We start from the raw sequence: 23423 nt of genomic DNA, 5'->3' as shown, positions 1-23423 counted from the left end.
TTGAAGGAAAAAAGCACAGAAATACTATTCACCAAGAGTATTTACTTCTCTTTAATGTTTATTCAAAATTGTTTTAGGTTTCTTAAAAATCTGTATATCTAGAAATTTATCACCTACCTTATATTGCTGTAAAGATACAGAAGGGTGCTGTCTGGTTAACTCATTCTCTGGTTCATGTTTGGATTTACTTTGTTCCAGTTTATAAAGTACCTGAGAACTTTCCTGTATCCTACAAAACAACTTTGAGAAGAAGAAAAATGAAGCATACATAAGCCACATTAACCTTAAACATCAGCTTAAAAGGCAAAGGAAGAACTTTCTAAATTCTTTAGACTAAAACATCAGGCAAGGGGAATACTGGTTTTTAAACTCAACAGAAAATTAACCTTTACATTTTAAAAACCAAAAACCAAATATTACTGCAAATCAGAATCCACAGTCATAAAGCCACAGTTCTATTTCCTTTAGGTCAGCATGAACCTAAAGATGATATACTCACTTCTACTCTCTACCCACTCTTCACCCTAGAAGTGTATCAGGTGATTAATTCAAGCCGAATTATTCAATAATGACTATTTCTTGAGGCACTTACAGGAACAATAAAAATACAAAGACCTCCTTCCACCTCTTACTAAAGTTTTCTTAAAATACCTTATACCCTGAAAACTCCAGTGCTAGATTTTTTTTTTCCTTTCAAAAAAAGAGTTCAAGGCTGACTTATTACACCAAAGTGAAAGGACTTTTCACTCTGGATTTTAACCCCAAATATGAACTTTATGGAATCACAGAACAAAGCGTTCACAGAAGGGCCATGAAGAGCTGTGGTACTCCAATCCCATGACCCTTATTCCCACACTCTCCTCGGATCTGGGCTCTTTTTAAAAATAATTCCAGAGCAAAGTTCACCACTTTCCTACACTTTCGGAGGAGAAATTTTACCTTTTTAAGAAGAGAACAAATCTGTTGCCGCACTCCTGGAGACTGACTGTTAAGATTGTATGTGATAAAGAACTGAATGCACTCCATTTCTTCTGTGGAAACAATTTCTGTGCTTCGATTACTTTCACAAAGCAAGCCTAACGTATCGATCCGTACCTAAAATACACCAAGCAATAAAATGTTAATTTTTCAATGAAATAAGCAAAGCCTAAACCACTTGACGGGTTTAATTATTTACACAGGCTACCAAAGGTGGGCGGGGGGGGAGGGAAGGTAAATCTCAGTTTACCCATGTGTACTTCAGAAAGGTTCCATAATCCCAAAGTTCCTGTGGTTATTTCCTATAAAATTATTTTATTAAATGTGTAAATTGGGTATTTTATTAAAGTCAAAAATCTTAGAGATTCTTATTCCACAGTAATGCTCAACTTCATTCTTTTTTCTCAGTGACCACTCTGCCCCAGGACCACATCATCTCACTCTCCAATTACTGTCTTGAACATCTCACTGGTTTCTTTTTGCTCCCACTCTGGAAACTCGTATCTGTTTCCATTTATGCCACTTCCTGGCTGAAGGCAGAGTGGCTCTGCTTCCCAGTTACCAACTGGATAAAATCTGAAGTCTTCAACCAAGCATTGGAGGCTTCCATAAAATGGACAAAATACTCCACTCCTGCCAAACGATGTCTTTAGTCACCCTTCAGCCCTTGTTTACTGTGTCCTTCCATTTTGAGTAGGCGCCAGTGCTTCCCCTCCTCAGATCACATGTATCACTTTCCTACTCAACCACCATCTATACTCAGATCAATCTCTTCTAAGCTCCCCCAGTCTTTATGCATAAAGGTACACTTGTACCTGCATTGTCTTTTAAGAGTTTCCAGTTGTCTTAGGCAGGTTTCCTTATTCTCTCAACTAAACTTTAAGCAGCCTGAGTGCAATGTCTATACTCTTCCCTTTCTATTCATCCTTCTTATGGAGCCCTTAAAACAGTGCTGGGCATAATGTAGGGGCTTCTATATCGCACTGTTAAATGAATCAGGGATCTACCGCATGTATGAATTCCCAGTTATTCTGTTTACTTACTTGGCAGTGCTGATGAATTAAGCCTTGCTTTATTCTTGCACTGGACACAAGGTCCCTCCAGGCATCAGTTGCAGACTGAAGATGTCCATGAGCTCTAGCTGTTCGTAGACAAGCCATCAAAGCTCCCAGAGCCCCTCTGCTGTCATAAGACCCTAAGGATGGAAAAGATTACTCTTGGTTCAAAACACAGTAACAAAGACCACCACTGTGCTATTTAAAAACTACAAAATTCACATGTTTCCAGTTAACATTTCAAGAAACAAAAATCATATTTTAAGCTAAATTCTAACATGAATTAGTGTTTCTATTATAAAATCATTATTGAAAAGGATTTAATAGTTCTTAAATCAATAATTTCAGTAAGCATAATCCACTTATTGTTAACTTAAAAAAAATCATAATTTTTGGCTAATATTTTTACCTTTCCCTTGACAGAAAATAGACCATCACGTCAATCAGGAAAAAAATCAAGTGAAGAAATATTTATCTTTTTTTTTTTTTTTTTTTTTTTTTTTGTGGTACGCGGGCCTCTCACTGTTGTGGCCTCTCCCGTTGCGGAGCACAGGCTCCGGACACGCAGGCTCAGCGGCCATGGCTCATGGGCCCAGCCGCTCCGCGGCACGTGGGATCTTCCTGGACCGGGGTATGAACCCGTGTCCCCTGCATCGGCAGGCAGACTCTCAACCACTGCGCCACCAGGGAAGCCCATGAAGCAATATTTAAAACAATAAAAATAACTAAAATGACTTTCAGCCGAAAATAGGAAAAACACTTCAGTGGCTAAAGACCATTATTTCTCTAAAAACAAACACTGAACCGATCTGTATATTTTGGAGTTACTGTTTCTTCTTAGCAAAGGAGATAAAAGGGGGATCACAAAGAACCTGATGCTTTCAGAGTCCAGGACATCAGCCGTTACTAAGGGGACAGGGAGCTCTGGCTCACAGGACATCTTGATTTAAAATAAAGACTGCCTAGCTTCAGAACAGATTCACGGATCCTCAGCTCTAGACGGCTTCTCAAAAATGCAAGGATGATTATTGTTAAAAATTATAAGTAAGGCTCATTTTTGTGTACAGGAATCAAATTTTCCAGCTATCTCATGGTTATTCTTTGAAGGATTGAAAGATTTTAACTTAAATTTTAGTTAGAAATACTCTTAAAATGTGGTGGAGGGTACCATATTCCTGCTTTGTTAAACAGAATATGATAATTTTAAGATTTACATGAGGAGTCAGGATCATCGTTTTATATCTTAATTACTAAATTATGCTTCAATGCAGTGATTCTTTCAAGGTTACTGAGTTTCAGTGGGATGTTTATGCTTATTCTAAATGACCAGAGAGAGCTGTTTCCTGGGGTCATGCTTCTAAATTTTTTATCTCTTTCCCAGAGACAAATACTTGCTACTGCCAATTTACCTGTCTTTAACCTTGCCTAAAGCAACTTTTAATTACTATTTCAATCACTTGAATAAGCAAATTATATAAAACACACAAACGTTTACTCCAGTCTGACAACCAAATAATAAAAACTTGGTAAAATGAATTAAAACCTAGTAATAAAGGAAACCTCATAATCATAACTGGGATCAATCCTTAGCCTGTAGAAATGACTTCAGCCAAAAAACTCTATTCAGCTAGGTACAGGAACATTCGTTTCAACCCAAAATTTCTATATTTAATATCCTCCTTTACTATTAACAGAAATGATAATATTTAAATTTGCCTAGGTACCTAAAGTTAAGCATCCTAACTAGAAATTACTAAAACAAAAAAATTCATTTTCTTACCAGTTTTAGCATCAGCAGAAGTCTGAAGAATCTTTACCATGTAGCTTAAGCTTTCAGGGTTGCAATTCAATAATTTTGGCAAGTAATAATCAATCACGTAAGATTTTTGATCCAGATTTCCTTCACACAGTATAAACAGGAGAGGAGAAACCCAAGTCTCATGCCACTTGTCAATCCAAGTGCTGTCAACAGCCTGGGATTTCAAACAACTCTTATGACTTTTAAACATGGTTTCCAAGAGGTCACTTGCATAAGGCACCAAGGACTGGTCCCCCATCACCTCTAAGATTTGCGATGGAATAGTTTTAGCTAATGCCAAAATATGTTCAATTCCTATGTAATCTACTAAACAACCAAGGCATGTGTACTTTCCTTTACTATGCCATTCCAATCGCAGAAGACTCTCAGTCAGTTGAAAAATGAAACCATCAGCAGCCAAATCTGAACCTGACTCTTGCAGGGCAAGCTGGTGCATTTGGAGAATATTTCTGAATATGGTTTTGGTTTGGTGTCTCAAAGCATCCAATGGATGTTCCCAGTGGGTATAGACATATTCCAAAAGTCTCCTAACCACATCTGAATTCCCATTCAGACGGTCCTTTAGGCTTGGGGAACTTGATTCAAGGACTTGTATAGCTGAATTAGTCCAAGATGCCAAAATTCTAGACAGAAACATTTCCAGAGTTGACTCCTTGATCCTGAAGAAAAATAAGTCATATTATTTTATACTGACTAGTAAAAGGAATTTCATTTTATAATCACTCAGACTTTAAAAATATCAATACAAAATATAAAGAATGATCAGAAAATTGAATCATTATTAAATTTACAACAAAAAATTACAAAGCCAAAACAGATCTCAAATTTGCATATGAATCTTTCCATTTCGTAAAAACTAATCCATAAAAGGACACAGGGAAACTTTTGCAGGTGATGGAAATGTTCATTATTTTGACTGAGATGCATCTTTAACAGGTGTTTTAAAATATACTGAGGGGCTAGGGAATATTAGTGGGAATGGGGCTTCTTTCTGGGGTAATGAAAATATTCTAAAGTTGACTGTGATGATAGCTGCACAACGCTGTAAATATACATACTAAAAAAAAATTGAACTACATGCTTTAAATAGGTGAATTATATGGTATGTAAATTATATCTCAATAAACCGTTATAAAATAAACAATGAAGAATAATTTTTAAATTACTTTAAAATATGCACAACTTATATCAAAAAAACACAAAATACAATCCAGTGAAGTCAGAAGACCTCATTACATTTCTGGTTTAGGTGCTTAAAAGCAATAGGCTATTAGGTAAGCATTTACTTTTCTAAGCTTCACTTTACCCATTCAACAGATTAGATTTCCTATCCTATCTATCAGACATGTGAGGATCACACTGAACTACCTATGCTGAAGTTATTCGTAAACTCTAAAGCATTATATGTATAGAAGTGCTTATAATTTTTTTTAAATGCTTGCATTATCTAATGCAAGACTGAAGGTTAAAATTAATTTTACAAGTGTTCGCTACAGGTTAACTTGCACCAATAATTTCTCTCTCTCTCTCCCATCATCCCATCTTCTCCTGTTCTACTTTCATACCCACTTCAGTCCCTACACATATCTCCCTTTTAATTTAACATTATCCTAACCACTTTTTTTTTTTTTTTGTGGTACGCGGGCATCTCACTGTTGTGGCCTCTCTTGTTGCGGAGCACAGGCTCCGGACGCACAAGCTCAGCGGCCATGGCTCACGGGCCCAGCCGCTCCATGGCACGTGGGATCCTCCCGGACTGGGTCATGAACCCGTGTCCCCTGCATCGGCAGGCAGACTCCCAACCACTGCACCACCGGGGAAGCCCTATCCTGACCACTTTTCATTGAATTACTAAGTAAGCCAGCTCAGCTGCCATCTTTTAAATATCTGACAAGCAAAGCAAAATATGAGACAAAACTCACTGTGAACTCAAGGTGAACAGAACACGCACAGTATCCAAGAGCAGGGCCTCCCCACTGGGGCCCATCCTCCCATCCTGCCAATCCAACATGGTGAGTGTCCCCTGACACAGGAATAAGAGAGCTGACTGGGAGACATCAGCACCACAAAGGCTCCTGCAGCAGTTCAAAAGCCACTCGGGGATGCTGGTGTGGTCCACTGAACGGAGGAGCAAACTACTAATCTGGAAAAATATGACAGAGCTGATACACATAAAGCTTCTAAAACTTTCCAGATATCCCAAAACATAAATCCAAAATTCTCTTTCCCCTGAAATGTCCTAGGAAAAACACTGAATCTAAAGGTGAAAAACCCACAAGTGTTAAAATTATTATATCAAGAGGAAAAAAATTGAATCTAAATACATGAACCATTTTGCTGGTTTGAATGTACTGGGAGAGTGCAACACATTGCCACCTGCAGGTGGATGAGATTATTAACTAATGCTTTTTTAGAGGTGATTTGAGAAATTAAAATTTTTAACTTTATCCAATGATAATTACTTTGTGTAAGCTCATAAAACAGTATACATCTATTTTGTATAAAGCCATTTTGCTCTTAGTAAAGAACTAAAATAAGTTCCTAGATAAAACAGTAAGGAACAAAAAAACTGCTAGTACTAAATACAAGAACTGTATTATCAACTTACACCTTCCATACAATCAAATTCCCTGAACAATTGATTCTAGTACAATATTTGGGTTATTCTTAATAAAGATAACATTTATCAAAAAGTTATTACTGTATATATCTATACATTAATCTCTAATTTTAATAACACAAATATCTTTTACGATACTGAGAGATGGAACTGAACAAACAACACTAGAAAAAAACAAGGATATACACCCCAAAATGTTGATAATGATTATCTTTGTGAGACAGATTTACAGGTGACTATTATTGTCTTCTTTCTGCTTTATCCAAATTTTTGGAAGTCACTAACTATAAGGGAAAAAGGTTACCAGAAAGATTCTGACTATGCAAAAAACTTTTAAATTCACTTCTTTAAAAAAACTTTTTCTAATTAATTTATTTATTTTTGGTTGCGTTGGGTCTTCGTTGCTGCGTGCAGGCTTTCTCTAGTTGCGACGAGCGGGGGCTACTGTTCCCTGTGGTACGCAGTCTTCTCATTACAGTGGCTTCTCGTTGCACAGAATGGGCTCTAGGCGCAGGGGCTTCAGTAGTTGTGGCATGAGGGCTCAGTAATTGTGGCTTGCAGGCTCTGGCGCACGGCTTAGTTGCTCCACAGCATGTGGGATCTTCCCAGACCAGGGATCGAACCCGTGCCCCCTGCATTGGCAGGTGGATTCTTAACCACTGCGCCACCAGGAAGTCCCTAAAAATATTTTTTAAAACATGTGTTGGGACTTCCCTGGTGGTCCAGTGGTTGAGACGTTGCCTTCCAATGCAGGGGGTGTGGGTTTGATCCCTGGTTGGGAGCTGGGATCTGCATGTCTCGAGGCCAAAAAACCAAGAAAACATAGAACAGAAGCACTATTGTGGCAAATTCAATAAAGACTTTAAAAAATGGTCCACATCTAAAAAATCTTAAAAAGAAAAATGTGTCTGGGCTTCCCTGGTGGCGCAGTGGTTGAGAGTCTGCCTGCCGATGCAGGGGACACAGGTTCGTGCCCCAGTCCGGGAAGATCCCATGTGCCGCAGAGCGGCTGGGCCTGTGAGCCATGGCTGCTGAGCCTGCGCGTCTGGAGCCTGTGCTCCGCGATGGGAGAGGCCACAATAGTGAGAGGCCTGCGTACCATAAAAAAAAAAAAAAAGAAAAAAAAAAGAAAGAAAAACGTGTCTAACTATCAATAAAGTACAATTCTAAAAAGGAGATGGACTTACCAAATCCGCAATCTTTTCAGGTGGATGAAACATAGCCTTAATAAAAAGAATAACAGCTAATCCAGATGTACTCTGAATCGTCTGTAAGAGGTCATCTATTTGGCAAAAAAGTAGAAAGCATGTATTAAATGATGATGGATACTGTGGTACAGTAGAAAGAGCAGATGCCGTGGGGTCAGACAGTCCTGGGTGCAATCTCTAGCTTGACCACTTCCTAGGTGGATAGGCCTTGATTAAGTTATTTAACTTCCCAGGGATTCAGCTTTCTCTTCTTTAATGGGAAAAATATAACTCCTACCTGACACAGTTGTTGTAAGGTTGAAATAAATGAACATAAAGGCTTTTATGCCCAGCACACAAATAATCAATGTGATTCCTTCCTTTCTCCTCTAACATCCACTCTCTCTTCCTCTCCATCTACTCCCTCCCAGCACATCTAGCAGCAATACCTCCTATTCCCTCCCTTCCACTGATGCCTCTGCAACCCAATCCCCATGATACATTACTTTTTCTTGAAGTGATTTCAGGGCTTGTGTAAAGAGCCCACATCAGTGCTAATTACAAACTTTGCTCTCACTGGCACTGTACCCAATGTAACCAAACAATCCTGGCTTACTATCTTCTTTTTGATTTCTATTAGCCTCTGGTTTGTGAGAAAGTAAACAAAATAATACAGTGACTTATTCACTTTGGGGTAAGAATTATGAATACCTACTATAAGCTATCTTCCAAAAATCAATTCTGCCCTTTATCCCTGTTAACGAACTGTGACTCTGGGAGATCCACGTGCCCAGCCAAAGACACGATACCTATTTCCTCAATCTTCCTTGCAACTAAAGGTACCATATGAGGATTCAGGCCGATGGGATGTAAGCAGAAATCTTTTGGCTATTTTTGTTCTTCCAGATTAAAGGTAAAGATGCAACTGGTCTTCCTTCCTGCCCTGAACACAGACAGGGGGTCTGGAGACAGAGCAGTCATATAGTAACCATGAAACAACAAACATATGGATGAAAGCCAACATGCTGAAGACGGCAAAGCAGAAAAGCAGAAATGTTTGGGTCCCAGACTGCCCACAGTAGTTCTGCATCACCTGCCTCTGAATTTATCCTTATGTGGGGAGGCACATTTAATTAAATCCCTGAAGTTCAGCTTTCTGTTACTTACAGCTAAGCACTTTACTGATACATGAAGCTTTAAAATCCTAGGGAAGAACAGCATTGATTAGGGGCCATCAACTTTTCAGAAATGAGGTTGCCTCACATTAAATTCATGTCTTCTCTGTATTTCACTGAAGTCTTTTTTTTTTAGATTTATAAATTCCTCTTTTAAAATGTAAATATCTTCTGCAAACATGTCTGTAAATTATGCCTTAATAAAAGGAACTTTATTTTCCTTTTAATACTTATCTGAGATCCTAGGCAAAGGAAGGAAGGCAGGAAGGAAGGAATGAAGAGAGGGGGAGACAGAGAGAGAGAGAAAGGAAAGAAGGCAGGAAGGAAGGAAGGAAGGAAAAGAGAGGAAAGAAAAGAAATACTAACGAGACAATATAGTTAGGACTCTCACTAGTTACCAAGGTTAAGAACATATAAACAATGAGATACTATTTTTTTCCCAACAGTCTAGCAAAATCAGAGTCAGTTACTGTTTTTTTACAAGCAAGAGCTCTGAACAGATCCTATTAATGTTTTTTTAATTAAGTTAATATTCATACATACATTACCATATAGAATAGGACGTAAAGGGTGAAAAGGTAATACAGCTTTTTATGTAGATACTTACATGTTTAGTATAATATTTTTGCTAATCTTATTGTAATATAAAACACAGATACAGAAAACATCCAAAGCAAATGTATAGCTTAATGAATTATTAGAAGGTTAACACCCTTGTACCCACCATCCAGGGCAAGAAATAGAGCCTGGCCACCCAGCCCAGAGGGCTCATCCACATGCCTCACCCCAATCACAAGCTCCTCTCTCTCACCCTGAGTAAGCATTATCCTGACTTTCACAGTAATGATTGCCTTATTATTTTTAAATAGTTTCATTAATCAAACGTGCATCCCTAGACAATATAGTCTCGCCCATTTAAAATTTTTTTGATATGTCCTTTAATCTACAGGTGCCCCTTCCATCCTTTTTATTATAATTTCTGTCGAAGAACTCTGTCCTTTTAACCTGCAGAGTTTTCCATGATCTGGATGTTTACTCCTAGTGTGGTTCAACACCTTCTTCTGTCCTCTGTAATTCCTGCAAAATGGCAGGTGACCTAGAGACGGGGTCAGTCTCAAGTTCAGTTCCTCTGGGAACTACAAGTGGTAAAAGCAAGACTCAAAAGTAAGAGGCACGTGTTGTCTGGTTGTCTGTTTCTGTAATGTTAGTAGCTGTTGATGCCTAATGCCTACCTCAAGTCACTGCGGGTAACAAAATGGTGATATTCTAATTCTAGCATTTCATTTTAACTCCTTAGTTGAAACACTTTTATAAAAAGACACTTCCTCTCCTTGATAAGCCAGTAGATTGCCTCACATTTGTCTGTTTACAAAGTAAACCTTACATCCAGGGGAACAAAGAGCAACCACCACCAGCAGAAGACTTTGCAGAACCCTCTAATTTTGCGCATTGTGAAGTTTTTCAATGCATGTATGAAAATGTAGAAAGATGTAAAAGAAATAAATTAGGAGAGACTACTTGGTGCTGTACTGCCACTCCTACTGTATTTTTACACTTTTTGGCAGCATTAAATATTTTTACTAAATAGACAAAGAAAAAAAAAAGGCACTTCCTCTCATTACCTACTTGGTTTCGTGGTGGTACAGTTCATATGGATAGAAGCAACATGAGATATAAGGAGGAATAATGACCAGCCCCACAATGACCACTGTTATTATCTGAAGGTAACACCTGCTGCTAAGGAGAAATGCATGGGTTACACTAATCTTTCCAGATCGTACCTCCAAATTTGGAAATTTCTCAAGAACTTTCTTTTGCTTTTTAAAGTCTGTGGCTTTTCAACTCTAAGACTGTTGGGTTTTCTTCTTTGTATACAATACACACATGCACACACACATACACACATTTAGAAAAGTCCTTCAATGTTATCCCTTGTTGAACTGTAATCCAGAACCTTTCGCCACTTTGAGGGGCTGGGGGAGAGGAAGTTCTATATTTCAGTTAAGTATCAAATATTTCATACCATTAGTAGCAAAGTGATTGACACTCAATTGTAATCATCATTTGTATGTCTTATACTTACCATCGCTTAAAAACTTGGTAAAGATACTCAGCAATCCACACATACTTTGCCATGTAGGAGAACTCTTCAAATGAAGTCTCTGGAAACCTTGTACTTTCTGTACTAACATCACTGAAACTCTAATGCCTACCAACAAGTCATTCATCAACTGAGTTTGAACAATATGATTTCCAGCCAATTTTCTACAACAAAGAAAAGAAATTATTACAAAAGAAAAGTCAAATTAAAATGTCACCTTTTCTATCTCTCTCCAAAATAATTCCTCAATCAAAGGGCCAAAATCAATTTTAGATTATAATCAACATTTATGCCTCTCTCTTCCATTCCCATAAATATTCCAGTTATGCAGACATTTACTGCAAACTTCCAATACTCTTAACTTACCTCAAAATTTTCCCATTTTCTCAGCTAATGACTAACCTCACTTCTTTTTAGAGTAAAAATAACGAATCAGGAATAAATGGTACAGTCACTGTGGAAAACAGTATGGAGTTTCCCAAACAAACTAAAAATAGAATTACCATATGATCCAGCAATCCCACTCCTGGGCATTTATCCAGACAAAACTATAATTCAAAAAGATATATGCACCCATATGTTCATTGCAGCACTACTCACAATAGCCAAGACATGAAAACATCCTAAATGTCCACCGACAGATGAATGGATAAAGAACATGTGGTACATATATATACAACGGACTACTACTCAGCCATAAAAAAAAGAACAAAATACCATTTGCAGCAACATGGATGCAACTAGAGATTATCATACTAAGTGAAGGAAGTCAGAAAGAGAAAGACAAATACATATGCTGTCACTTAAATGTAGAATCTAAAATATGACACAAATGAACGTATCCATGAAACAGAAACAGAATCACGGACATAGAGAAAAGACTGGTGGTTGCCAAGCGGGGACGGGGAGTGGAGGAGGGATGGATTGGGAGTTTGGCATTAGCAGATACAAACTGGTATATATAGAAGGGATAAACAACAGGTCCTACTGTATAGCACAGGGAACTATATTCGATATCCTATGATAAACCATAATAGAAAAGAATATGAAAAAGAATGTGTATATATATATATATATATATATATATATATATGTATAACCAAGTCACCTTGCTGTGCAGCAGTAATTAACACAACGTTGTAAATCAACTATACTTCAATTAAAAAAAAAAAGAATAAATGACATAATTTCTAAATCTGAACACTCCCTAACCTTGTAACTTCCTTGATCCGGCTTCCAAGATGCCAGGTGCCCTTAGGTTTTTCTCCTACTTCACTATTGTTGAGCCTTCTCAGACACCTTGGCTAGTTCATCTTCTTCTCCCTTATGTCTTTATGTGAGCTCACCGCAATCCAGTCTTTACTTCTTCTGTCCACCTAATTCATTCCCTTGATGCTGAGCTCATCTAGCTCATAAGCTTAAAATTATAGTCTATATGCTGACAACTCCCCAATTTTCATCTCCAGCCCAGACTTCTTTTTCCAATTCCAGGCTTGTGTATGCAACTTCCTACTCAACATCTTCACCTGGATGTCTGACAGACATCTCAAACTACGTGAACTTATCCACAACTCCACACCAGCTCCACCTGCTAGGATCTCTATTCTACAAAAACTTGGCAGTCATCCTTGACTCCTCTCTCACTCGTCCCATCTGTAAGAAAAGCCTGTTGGTTCTACCTTCAAAATGTATCTAGAATCAGACCACCTCCACTGCTACTCCTGGCCTGAGCCACTCTCATCTCTCCCTTGCATTACTATTACTGCAATAGCCTCCTAACTGGTCTCCCAGCTTCTATCCTTGCTCTTCTCAGTCTATTCTCAACATAGCAGAACACAAGAGCAATGATAATATTAAAACAAAAGTCAGGGAAGACAGTTTGGGGGCTCGCTCCTCAAAAAGTTAAACATAGAATTATTATATGATCCAGCAATTCTACTCCTAAGTATATACCCAAAGGAACTGACAGTAGAGACTCAAGCAGATACTGGTATACCAATGTTTATAGCAGCATTATTCACATTAGCCAAAAGGCAGAAACAACCCAAATGTCCATCAACAGATGAATGCATAAACAGAATGTGGCCTATATATAAAATGGAATATTCTGCCATTAAAAGGAGTGAAATTGACACATGCTACAACATAGATTAACCCTTAAAACATTATAAGTAAAATAAGCCAGACACAAAAGGACAAACATTGTATTCCACTTATTCGAGTTTATCTAGAATATGCAAATTCAAAGAGACATAAAGTAGAATAGAGGTTACCAGGGGTTGTGGGTAAAACAACAATATATAAAAGGACAGTGAATTTTCTTTTGGATGCATTGAATTTGAGGCACCCTGTAAAACAACCAGGAGACAACCGCTACATGAGTCTACCACTCAAGGAAAAGATCTAACTTGGAGTGATGCCTGGGAATCCTAAGTATAGAGATGGTAGCTGACACCAAAGAAGTGGATGATATTAAGCAGTCAGAACAAACAGAATGAAAAGGACAGAACTCATATTTAAGAGATGAGCAGAGGAAAAAGAGCCTAGAAGGAAACAGAGAAGGAGCTCCCGGTAAGGTAAAAGGAGACTTGGGTTAAAGATGGCACAAAGATATTACTTCTACTCTCCCCCAGAACCTCCCTAAACCAACAACCAAGGGATTTAAAACGTAAAAAGACATAAATACACTAGGGCAACAAAAGACAATACTACTAAAATTTTAGGAGCAGATGGATGCGTGATAACTGACTTAGCAGAATCAAGAAAGGTGAATCCTCAGTCAGAGAACAAGCCCAGAGCAACCCAATTTGCAGCCCCCAAAGACTAAGAAATTGTTGGCACCAGTTGCTCCTTGATGTGGAGCTAAATGTCGGTATGAAAACAGGAAGAGTGGCTACGCTCTGAGAATGACAACTGTGGATCATACCTCCAAGCTAGTAAACAACTGTTTTACGTCCAGAGAAGGTAAAACAGTAAGTGTCTGGACAGGAAGACAACACACACACCTAAAGCAGTGATACCATATTGCAAACAGGAGAATTAGGAAAATATATGCACAATAAATGCTAAATGCCAAGATCTCAGCTTTCTTCCCTCACTCAGCAACCAGAATATTAAGCCAATGGTTTGAAAGATTCTTCCATGGCAAATCCACTACCCATGCAAAAAGGCCTAAAGATACTGGCATCAAGCGTTCCCCCAAAGAAACAGCCCAGCTAGACTAGCCTACAATAAAGCCTGCAATCAACCCCAACCATACGTACAGAGATCCAAATCAACTCTCAGGGCCCCAATCTTAAATAAGTGCTCAGCCAAGGATCACCAGACTTCCAAGAAAAGCTTCTAGCAACGAATACAGTGACCAAAACCAGCAAACAGAAAAAAAGCAGGCTGGAAGAAATAGAGACCCATGTAAAGATAAGAAAACTTAAAAAAAAAACCTTATTATTAATATCCTCAGAGAGATAACAGAGCATATTTCATCCACAAAATAAAAACAGGATGCTATGAAAAAGGAACACTCCAGTAGAGGAAAAAGCTCTTCCCTTTCTCATTTATTCTCATAATAATTTATTTGATCTTTTAAAATTAAATATTAAACCTCAAGAAAATAAATTTAAATAATTACATCTAATATTAATGGAGAGGGATGGAAAGGAGCACATTCTGGACCCTTCTTAAAAATTTCCTTTGTGGGGACTTCCCTGGCAGTCCAGTGGTTAAGACTGTGCTTCCACTGCAGGGGGCATGGGTTCAATCCCTGGTTGGGGAACTAAGATCCCGCAAGGTGCATGGCGCAGCCAAATAAAAAAAAGCAAGCAATATAATACAATTTCCTTTGTACAAACACAATGCACAACTGCAAATGTACACACACACATAAACATTGTGCATGGAAACATGTTAACACTTGCCTGTTTTCTTCTGAGATTTCAATTAAACTCTTCTGTAGATAATGAAGCACTGAAACAAAAAGAATATAATGAAAAATCAGAAATTTAAAACTGAACTTTGACTTCAGCACAAGAAAATATTTTAAATCACTGCTACCCAAAACGATATCACAGAAGTAGAAACTTAAAAGGAAGGCACACCACGTACGTTAGTCATCCGCAGTACTCCACCCGTTGCCAAGAAACTTAAAAGAACCAGTTCCAAAATGACTTACATAAGCAGTCACCTCTCAGAATAAAATAAAATAATAGGACTTACCATTTTCAAGAAGATTATTAACACCTGATCTACCTGTGGGGGAAAAATTAACACTGGTAAGCAGTTTCAGAACCAAAATTAACATCATTTAAAACACTGATGTACCGACAGGTGTTAGCCAGAAAAAGTACTAGAAAAGAGCTGGCTTACCCAAGTCAAAGTTCTCCATACAGGAAGATATATTGTCAATAACTTTCCTATAAGAGTATAGATCAGTAGTAGTATTCAATTCTTCCTGAAGACGAGAAGTAAAACTCTGTGTAGCCTCAGTTAGAAAAAATTCAGGTAGGTCATTTAGTGAGCTAGAAAAAGAACCAAATATTAAAAATCTGACAACCTTAGAGTATGTACAAGGATATGTAGGGAGGGAGGGGAATATTATAAATGAAGAAATATTGAATGACACCTTCAAAATACAGCCAGGAAATTATAACATCACACCACTAGAAGACAGATCAGGAACTCCCTCTCATCTGGTCTCCCTGCTTCCATATTACTTCCCTCCCATTCTGCAGACTATTCTCAACAGAGCAGCCAGAGTGATATTACTAAAATAACATGTTACTCCTCTGCGTAAAACCATCCAACAATGTTCTTCTCAGTCAAAGCAGTAGCCAAAGAGATTACATTGACTTATGAGACCCTACACGATCTGGGCCCACCATTATCTCTCTGCCTCATCTTGATCCTTGTTCACTTCACTCTAGCTACACAGCCTTCCTCCATTCCAACAACATGCCAAAGTCTTTGTACTTGTTATTTCCTCTACCTGGAACTCTCTTCCCTCAAATATACCCAATAATCATTTCCTCACCCCTTTCAGGTCAATCTCAAACATCACCCTATCAATGACACTAAGCAAAGATGTATGAAGTCACTACTATATTTTAAACTGTAACACTCACCCCATCCTTGGTACTCCCTTTCCCACTTCTCTGCTTTATTTCTTTTTCTCCATAGCACTCATGCTCTCTAATTCCTATATATTTTGCTTATTTATCTATCTTCTGTCTTCCTCTTAGAAGTAACCTCTGTTCTGGACTGTTCTATTCACTGTTTCCCCAATGCCTAGAAGAATACTTGACACATAGTAGATAATCAATAAAAATTTACTGAATGGATAAATTAAATTTAATGCCAATTTACCACAGTTAATCTAAATTAACATTTTAAAAAAAATTTGACTCAACAGTTCTAAAGCTTTTCTGGAAGGAAAAAAGAATTTGAAAATAGAATATTCTGAAAAACAAGAGTCACTACAGAGATGACTTGTTCTAGTATATAATTAAACCATAGTATCAAACTATAGTGAATAAAAGTGTGATGTTGGTGGGTAAACAAATAGACCCAAGCCTAAAATCAAACCTTTGCTTATACAAGACCATAGAACATAATAGTATGGCATTTCAAATATGTGGTGAATAATGGACTATTCAACAGTTTGGGGATAAGTGGCTCCCCATACAGAAAAGAAAACTAAGTTGGATCTCTATCTCACACTACACTCAAAACTTAATACCAGATAGATTTAAAAGTTAAACAAACAAAAAGAGTATTTTCAGATAAGACAAGTAATTTTATATAATCTTGTATTAGAGAAAGCATATACAAGCTGAAACTCATTTTTTACAACGAGGGAGAGAGAAAGTATATGACCCAATCTTGACAATGAATATCGACAGGACCTTCAATGAAAAGTCTACTGGGACCTTCCACAAAATGTTTTTTCTCTCCAATAAAAAGAAATGCGGAGGAGGAAATTTCCTTTTTTTTTCTTTTTGCCAATTGCAGTAAAGTCTATATAAGGTGCTTGTAACTGCTTTAGCCCCTTGTAACTCTGAGGGAAGATAGGGCCAAACAATGAGAAAAAGATGGAAAATATCAGGATATTCAATGACATTTGTTGACTACTTCACCGAAACCCTATAACTGGCCAGTATTTGATCATTTGCCTTATGACACAATAAATACACTTGCTTAAAGAAAAAAAAAAGATATTCTAACAAGAAAACATACTAAGATATGTAATCACCAAAAAAAAGTAAAATAGTCAAAATCCACACGTTAAAAAATATTGACTCTTGGGGACTTCCCTGGTGGCTCAGTGGTTAAGAATCCACCTGCCAATGCAGGGGACATGGGTTCAAGCCCTGGTCTGGGAAGATCCCACATGCCACAGAGCAACTAAGCCCATGTGCCACAACTACTGAGCCTGCGCTCTAGAGCCTGCGAGCCACAACTACTGAGCCTGCATACCACAACTTCTGAAGCCTGCATGCCTAGAGTCCATGCTCCACAAGAGAAGCCACCACAATGAGAAGCCCACACACTGCAACGAAGAGTAGCTCTCACTTGCCACAACTAGAGAAAGCCCGTGGGCAGCAACGAAGACCCAATGCAGCCAAAAATAAATAAATAAATAAATTTAAAACAAATAAAAAATATTCACTCACACTCGTAACCTGGCAAATGCAAGTTATAACATAACACCATTTTTCACCTACCAAATTTTAAAAGATTTAAAGATTGATTTTATTCAGTGTTGGAAAGATATGAAGAAAAAGGCACTCTTATTCACTTGTTAGAAGGAGTATAACATGGTATCGTGTTGAGGATTATGATTTAGCAATATCTATCAAAAATTTTGATAGGCTTAAGTTTGGTCAAGAAATTCCTCTTCTAGGAATTCATTTCAGAGAAATACACATATAAAATTATATACATAATTAAGAATATCACTGTAGCACTGCTGGAATAATGAAAACTTGAAAACAAACTATCAATGGAGAAGTGATTAAATAATATGTAATATGGCACATATAAATTTCGGTACATACATATTATGGAATATCTAGCTGTTAGAAAGAATGAGGCTTTTGGTGGAAATGTAAAACGGTGCAGCCATATGGAAAATTGTTTGGAAGTTCCTCAGAAAATTAAAAATAAAATTACCATATGATCCAGCAATCCCACTTGCGGGGGATTGCTATATACCCTAAAGAACTGAAAGCAGGATCTCAAAGAGATATTTGCACAACCATGTCCATTATTCACAATAGTCAAAAAGAGGAAGCAACCCAAATGTCTATCAACAGACTAATGGATGAACACAATGTGCTATATACATACAATAGAGTATTAATCAGCCTTAAAAAGGAAGGAAATCCTATCACATGCTACAACATGGATGAACCTTGAGGACATAAGTCAGTCACAGAAAGATAAATACAAATGTTTTACTTATACAAGGTATCTAAAGTAATCAAAATCATAGAAAAAGAAAGCAGAATGGTGGTTGCCAAGGGCTAGGGGGAGGAGGAAATAGGAAGTAGTTGTTTAATGGGTATAGAGTTTCAGTTTTGTAAGATGGAGAAGTTCTAGAGATCCACAGCACAACAATGTGAATACACTTAACACTACTGAACTGTACACTCGAAAATGGTTAAGATGGTAAATTTTACGTTATGTGGGTTTTTTTTAAACACAATTAAAAAAAAAAGACTATACTGACCTGAAAATATCTCTAAGACATTCCTTAGTGAAAAACAACCTACAGAGAAATATGTAGAGTATAACCCCATTTACATAAAAAATAAAAACTAAAGTATAACACACACACACACTAAACCCAAAGGAAAGGTCTAGAAACACCAAAATGTCAAGTGATAACCTTTACTAAGAAAAGATAAGCCAGAAATAGTGAAAAGGAAGGCTCACTTTTTATTTTGTGTACTTCTATATTGCTTAAACTTTCTACACTAAGCATATATTCCTGTATTACCTGTGTAATATAGGTAATATGGTAATATATTCCTAACGTATGCTTAGGAATATATGCTTTAAACATCTGTTTAGACCAAGAAGAGATGGGACACAGAAAAAAGAGCAGGATGACAGATTTAAACTTAACCAATAATTGCATTACATGCAAATGGACTGAACCAGGAGTCTGTAAAATACAGCCTACAGCCTATTTTTTTAACGTCTGTGACCTAAGAAGCTTTTTTACATTTTTAAAGAGTTATGATAAATAAATAAGTAAATAAACAAAACAAAGAAGAAATTGTATGAATGAAATTGCTAAGTGATACATTTCAGTTCAGTTTTACCAAACCATAGAGGGAACCTTAAACACTGGTTACTTTTGGTCAAATTAAACATTTACAACGTCTAACTTTTCTTTTTTTCCTTACCTTGCCAAGACTTTCTTCAAGGGATTCTTTAGATTCAAAGAAAGATAAATGCCTGCTAAAATATCCAAACAACTTCGAATAGTGGGATCACACTTGCCATTTTTATTTGCCTTCTCCAGTAAGGGTACAATCTATAATCCAAAGAATTCAAAGCCATAGTAATGTTTTTCTAATATCAAGAATAGTAAAGTAACATAGATTCAAATACTTTTTTAAGTCTCACCTTTAATGTGTAATATTTTCCACTCTACACTGTTAAGGGTACTAATTTAAACACTATTTAATTTAATTTAAAACTATTTCAGTATTTATTAAATATTTAAACCATGCCCCCAACTCCCACTTTACCCTCCAGACCCACCTTCAATGAGTAGTAGACTTGTTAATGGCTTAAGGTACAGGAATTCTGTAGCACTACTGAAAACCAATAATACATTTAATTGCTTCCCCCCAAAATATTATGCAACTTCAAATGATAAATCCTAATAATGAAATGCTCGTAAGGACAGTCTTTACATTTTAAGTTAACTTTTTAACATGCCTGCTAAAATTTTTGAAGATTAAGATTAATAGAAATTTTTTTTTAAACTTATCTCCACAAAAAAGGTATGTACAGAGAGGGCAGACAGCAGAAGCAAGAACTACAATCCTGCAGTCTGTGGAACAAAAACCACATTCATAGAAAGATAGACAAGATGAAAAGGCAGAGGGCTATGTACCAGATGAAAGAACAAGATAAAATCCCAGAAAAACAACTAAATGAAGTGGAGATAGGCAACCTTCCAGAAAAGGAACTCAGAATAATGACAGTGAAGATGATCCAGGACCTCGGAAAAAGAATGGAGGCAAAGATCAAGAAGATACAAGAAATGTTTAACAAAGACCTAAAAGACTTAAAGAACAAACAAACAGAGATGAACAATACAATAAATAAAATGAAGAATACACTAGAAGGAATCAATAGCAGAATAACTGAGGCAGAAGAACGGATAAGTGACCTGGAAGACAGAATGGTGGAATTCACTGCTGCACAACAGAATAAAGAAAAAAGAATGAAAAGAAATGAAGACAGCCTAAGAGACCTCTGGGATAACGCTAAACGCAACAACATTCACATTACAGGGGTCCCAGAAGGAGAAGAGAGAGAGAAAGGACCAGAGAAAATATGTGAAGAGATTATAGTCGAAAACGTCCCTAACATGGGAAAGGAAATAGCCACCCAAGTCCAGGAAGTGCAGAGTCCAATACAGGATAAACCCAAGGAGAAACACACCAAGACACATAGTAATCAAATTGGCAAAAATTAAAGACAAAGAAAAATTGAAAGCAGCAAGCGAAAAACGACAAATAACATACAAGGGAACTCCCATAAGGTTAACAGCTGATTTCTCAGCAGAAACTCTACAAGCCAGAAGGAAGTGGCATGATATACTTAAAGTGATGAAAGGGAAGAACGTGCAACCAAGATTACTCTATCCCGCAAAGATATAATTCAGATTTGATGGAGAAATCAAAAGCTTTACAGAAAAGCAAAAGCTAAGAGAATTCAGCACCACCAAACCAGCTCTACAACAAAGGCTAAAGGAACTTCTCTAGGTGGGAAACACAAGAGAAGAAAAGGACCTACAAAAACAAACCCAGGGCTTCCCTGGTGGCGCAGTGGTTGAGAATCTGCCTGCCGATGCAGGGGACGCGGGTTCGAGCCCTGGTCTGGGAGGATCCCACATGCCGCGGAGCAACTGGGCCCATGAGCCACAATTACTGAGCCTGCATGTCTGGAGCCTGTGCTCCGCAACAAGAGAGGCCGTGATAGTGAGAGGCCCACACACCACAATGAAGAGTGGCCCCCGCTCGCCGCAACTAGAGAAAGCCCTCACACAGAAACGAAGACCCAACACAGCCATAAATAAATTAATTAATTAAAAAAAAAACAAACTCAAAACAATTAAGAAAATGATCATAGGAACATATATATCTATAATTACCTTAAATGTGAATGGATTAAATGCTCCAACCAAAAGACACAGGCTTGCTGAATGGATACAAAAACAAGACCCATATACATGCTGTCTACAAGAGATGCACTTCAGACCTAGGGACACATACAGACTGAAAGTGAGGGGACGGAAAAAGATAGTCCATGCAAATGGAAATCAAAAGAAAGCTGGAGTAGCAATACTCATATCAGATAAAATAGACTTTAAAATAAAGAATGCTACAAGAGACAAGGAAGGGCACTACATAATGATCAAGGGATCAATCCAAGAAGAAGGTATCACAATTATAAATATATATGCACCCAACACAGGAGCACCTCAATACATAAGGCAACTGCTAACAGCTATAAAAGAGGAAATCGACAGTGACACAATAATAGTGGGGGACTTTAACACCTCACTTACACCAATGGACAGATCATCCAAACAGAAAATTAATAAGGAAACACAAGTTTTAAATGACACAATAGACCAGATAGATTTAATTGATATTTATAGGACATTCCTAGGTTTAGGACAAACCTAGGGAGACAAAAGACCTGTATGCAGAAAACTATGACACTGATGAAAGAAATTAAAGATGATACCAACAGATGGAGAGATATACCATGTTCTTGGATTGGAAGAATCAATATTGTGAAAATGACTATACTACCCAAAGCAATCTACAGATTCAATGCAATCCCTATCAAATTACCAATGGCATTTTTTACAGAACTAGAACAAAAAAATCTCAAAATTTGTATGGAGACACAAAAGACCCCGAATAGCCAAAGCGGTATTAAGGGAAAAAAAAACGGAGCTGGAGGAATCAGACTCCCTGACTTCAGACTATACTACAAAGCTACAGTAATCAAGACAGTATGGTACTGGCACAAAAACAGAAACATAGATCAATGGAACAAGATAGAAAGCCCAGAGATAAACCCACAAACCTATGGTCAACTAATCTATGACAAAGGAGGCAAGGATATACAATGGAGAAAAGACAGTCTCTTCAATAAGCGGTGCTGGGAAAACTGGACAGCTACATGTAAAAGAATGAAATCAGGATACTCCCTAACACCATACACAAAAATAAACTCAAAATGGATTACAGACCTAAACGTAAGACCAGACACTATAAAACTCTCAGAGGAAAACATCAGCAGAACACTCTTTGACATAAATCACAGCAAGATCTTTTTTGATACACCTCCTAGAGTAATGGAAATAAAACCAAAAATAAACAAATGTGACCTAATGAAACTTCACACAGCAAAGGAAACCATAAATAAGACTAAAAGACAGGGCTTCCCTGGTGGCGCAGTGGTTGAGAGTCCGCCTGCCGATGCAGGGGACACGGGTTCATGCCCTGGTCCGGGAAGATCCCACATGCCGCAGAGCGGCTGGGCCCGTGACCCATGGCCGCTAAGCCTGCGCATCTGGAGCCTGTGCTCCACAATGGGAGAGGGCACAACAGTGAGAGGCCCGTGTACCGCAAAAAAAAAAAAAAAAAAAAAGACTAAAAGACAACCCTCAAAATGGGAGAAAATATTTGCAAACAAATCAACAAAGGATTAATCTCCAAAATATATAAACAGCTCATGCAGCCCAATATTAAAGAAACAAACAACCCAATCCAAAAATGGGCAGAAGACCTAAATAGACATTTCTCCATAGAAGACATACAGATAGCCAAGAAGCACATGAAAAGCTGCTCAACATCACTAATTATTAGAGAAATGCAAATCAAAACTACAATGAGGTATCACCTCACACCAGTTAGAATGGGCATCATCAGAAAATCTACAAACAACAAATGCTAGGTAGGGTGTGGAGAAAAGAGAACCCTCTTGCACTGTTGGTGGGAATGTAAACTGATACAGCTACTATGGAGAACAGTATGGAGGTTCCTTAAAAAATGAAAAATAGAATTACCATATGACCCAGCAACCCCACCACTGGGCATATACCCAGAGAAAACCATAATTCAAAAACACACATGCAACCCAGTGTTCATTGCAGCACTATTTACAATAGCCAGGTCATCGAAGCAACCTAAATGCCCATTGACAGACGAATGGGTAAAGAAGATGTGGTACAT

General features: G+C 37.6%; 1 protein-coding gene across 3 annotated transcripts in view; it reads right to left on the bottom strand.

Annotated features, from left to right (window-relative positions):
- The window catches only part of THADA (THADA armadillo repeat containing), a 312182-nt gene that overhangs the window by 283735 nt on the left and 5024 nt on the right, over positions 1 to 23423 (bottom strand). For 2 of the 3 annotated variants that reach the window (XM_079941582.1, XM_079941583.1), the window contains exons 4-14: positions 19341 to 19471; positions 15298 to 15449; positions 15148 to 15180; positions 14850 to 14898; positions 10918 to 11099; positions 7660 to 7754; positions 5775 to 5995; positions 3814 to 4511; positions 2022 to 2173; positions 940 to 1095; positions 118 to 240 (exon numbers count right to left, since the gene is read on the bottom strand). In XM_079941582.1, coding sequence (XP_079797708.1) covers positions 118 to 240; positions 940 to 1095; positions 2022 to 2173; positions 3814 to 4511; positions 5775 to 5995; positions 7660 to 7754; positions 10918 to 11099; positions 14850 to 14898; positions 15148 to 15180; positions 15298 to 15449; positions 19341 to 19471 — 1992 coding nt within the window. The remainder of the gene's footprint in view (positions 1 to 117; positions 241 to 939; positions 1096 to 2021; positions 2174 to 3813; positions 4512 to 5774; positions 5996 to 7659; positions 7755 to 10917; positions 11100 to 14849; positions 14899 to 15147; positions 15181 to 15297; positions 15450 to 19340; positions 19472 to 23423) is intronic. The other variant, XM_079941584.1, reaches the window with a different exon arrangement.

The sequence above is a fragment of the Stenella coeruleoalba genome, assembly GCF_951394435.1.
Source record: "Stenella coeruleoalba genome assembly, chromosome: 13".
NCBI classification, from domain to species: domain Eukaryota; kingdom Metazoa; phylum Chordata; class Mammalia; order Artiodactyla; family Delphinidae; genus Stenella; species Stenella coeruleoalba.
This window is presented reverse-complemented; position numbering and strand designations above follow the sequence as displayed.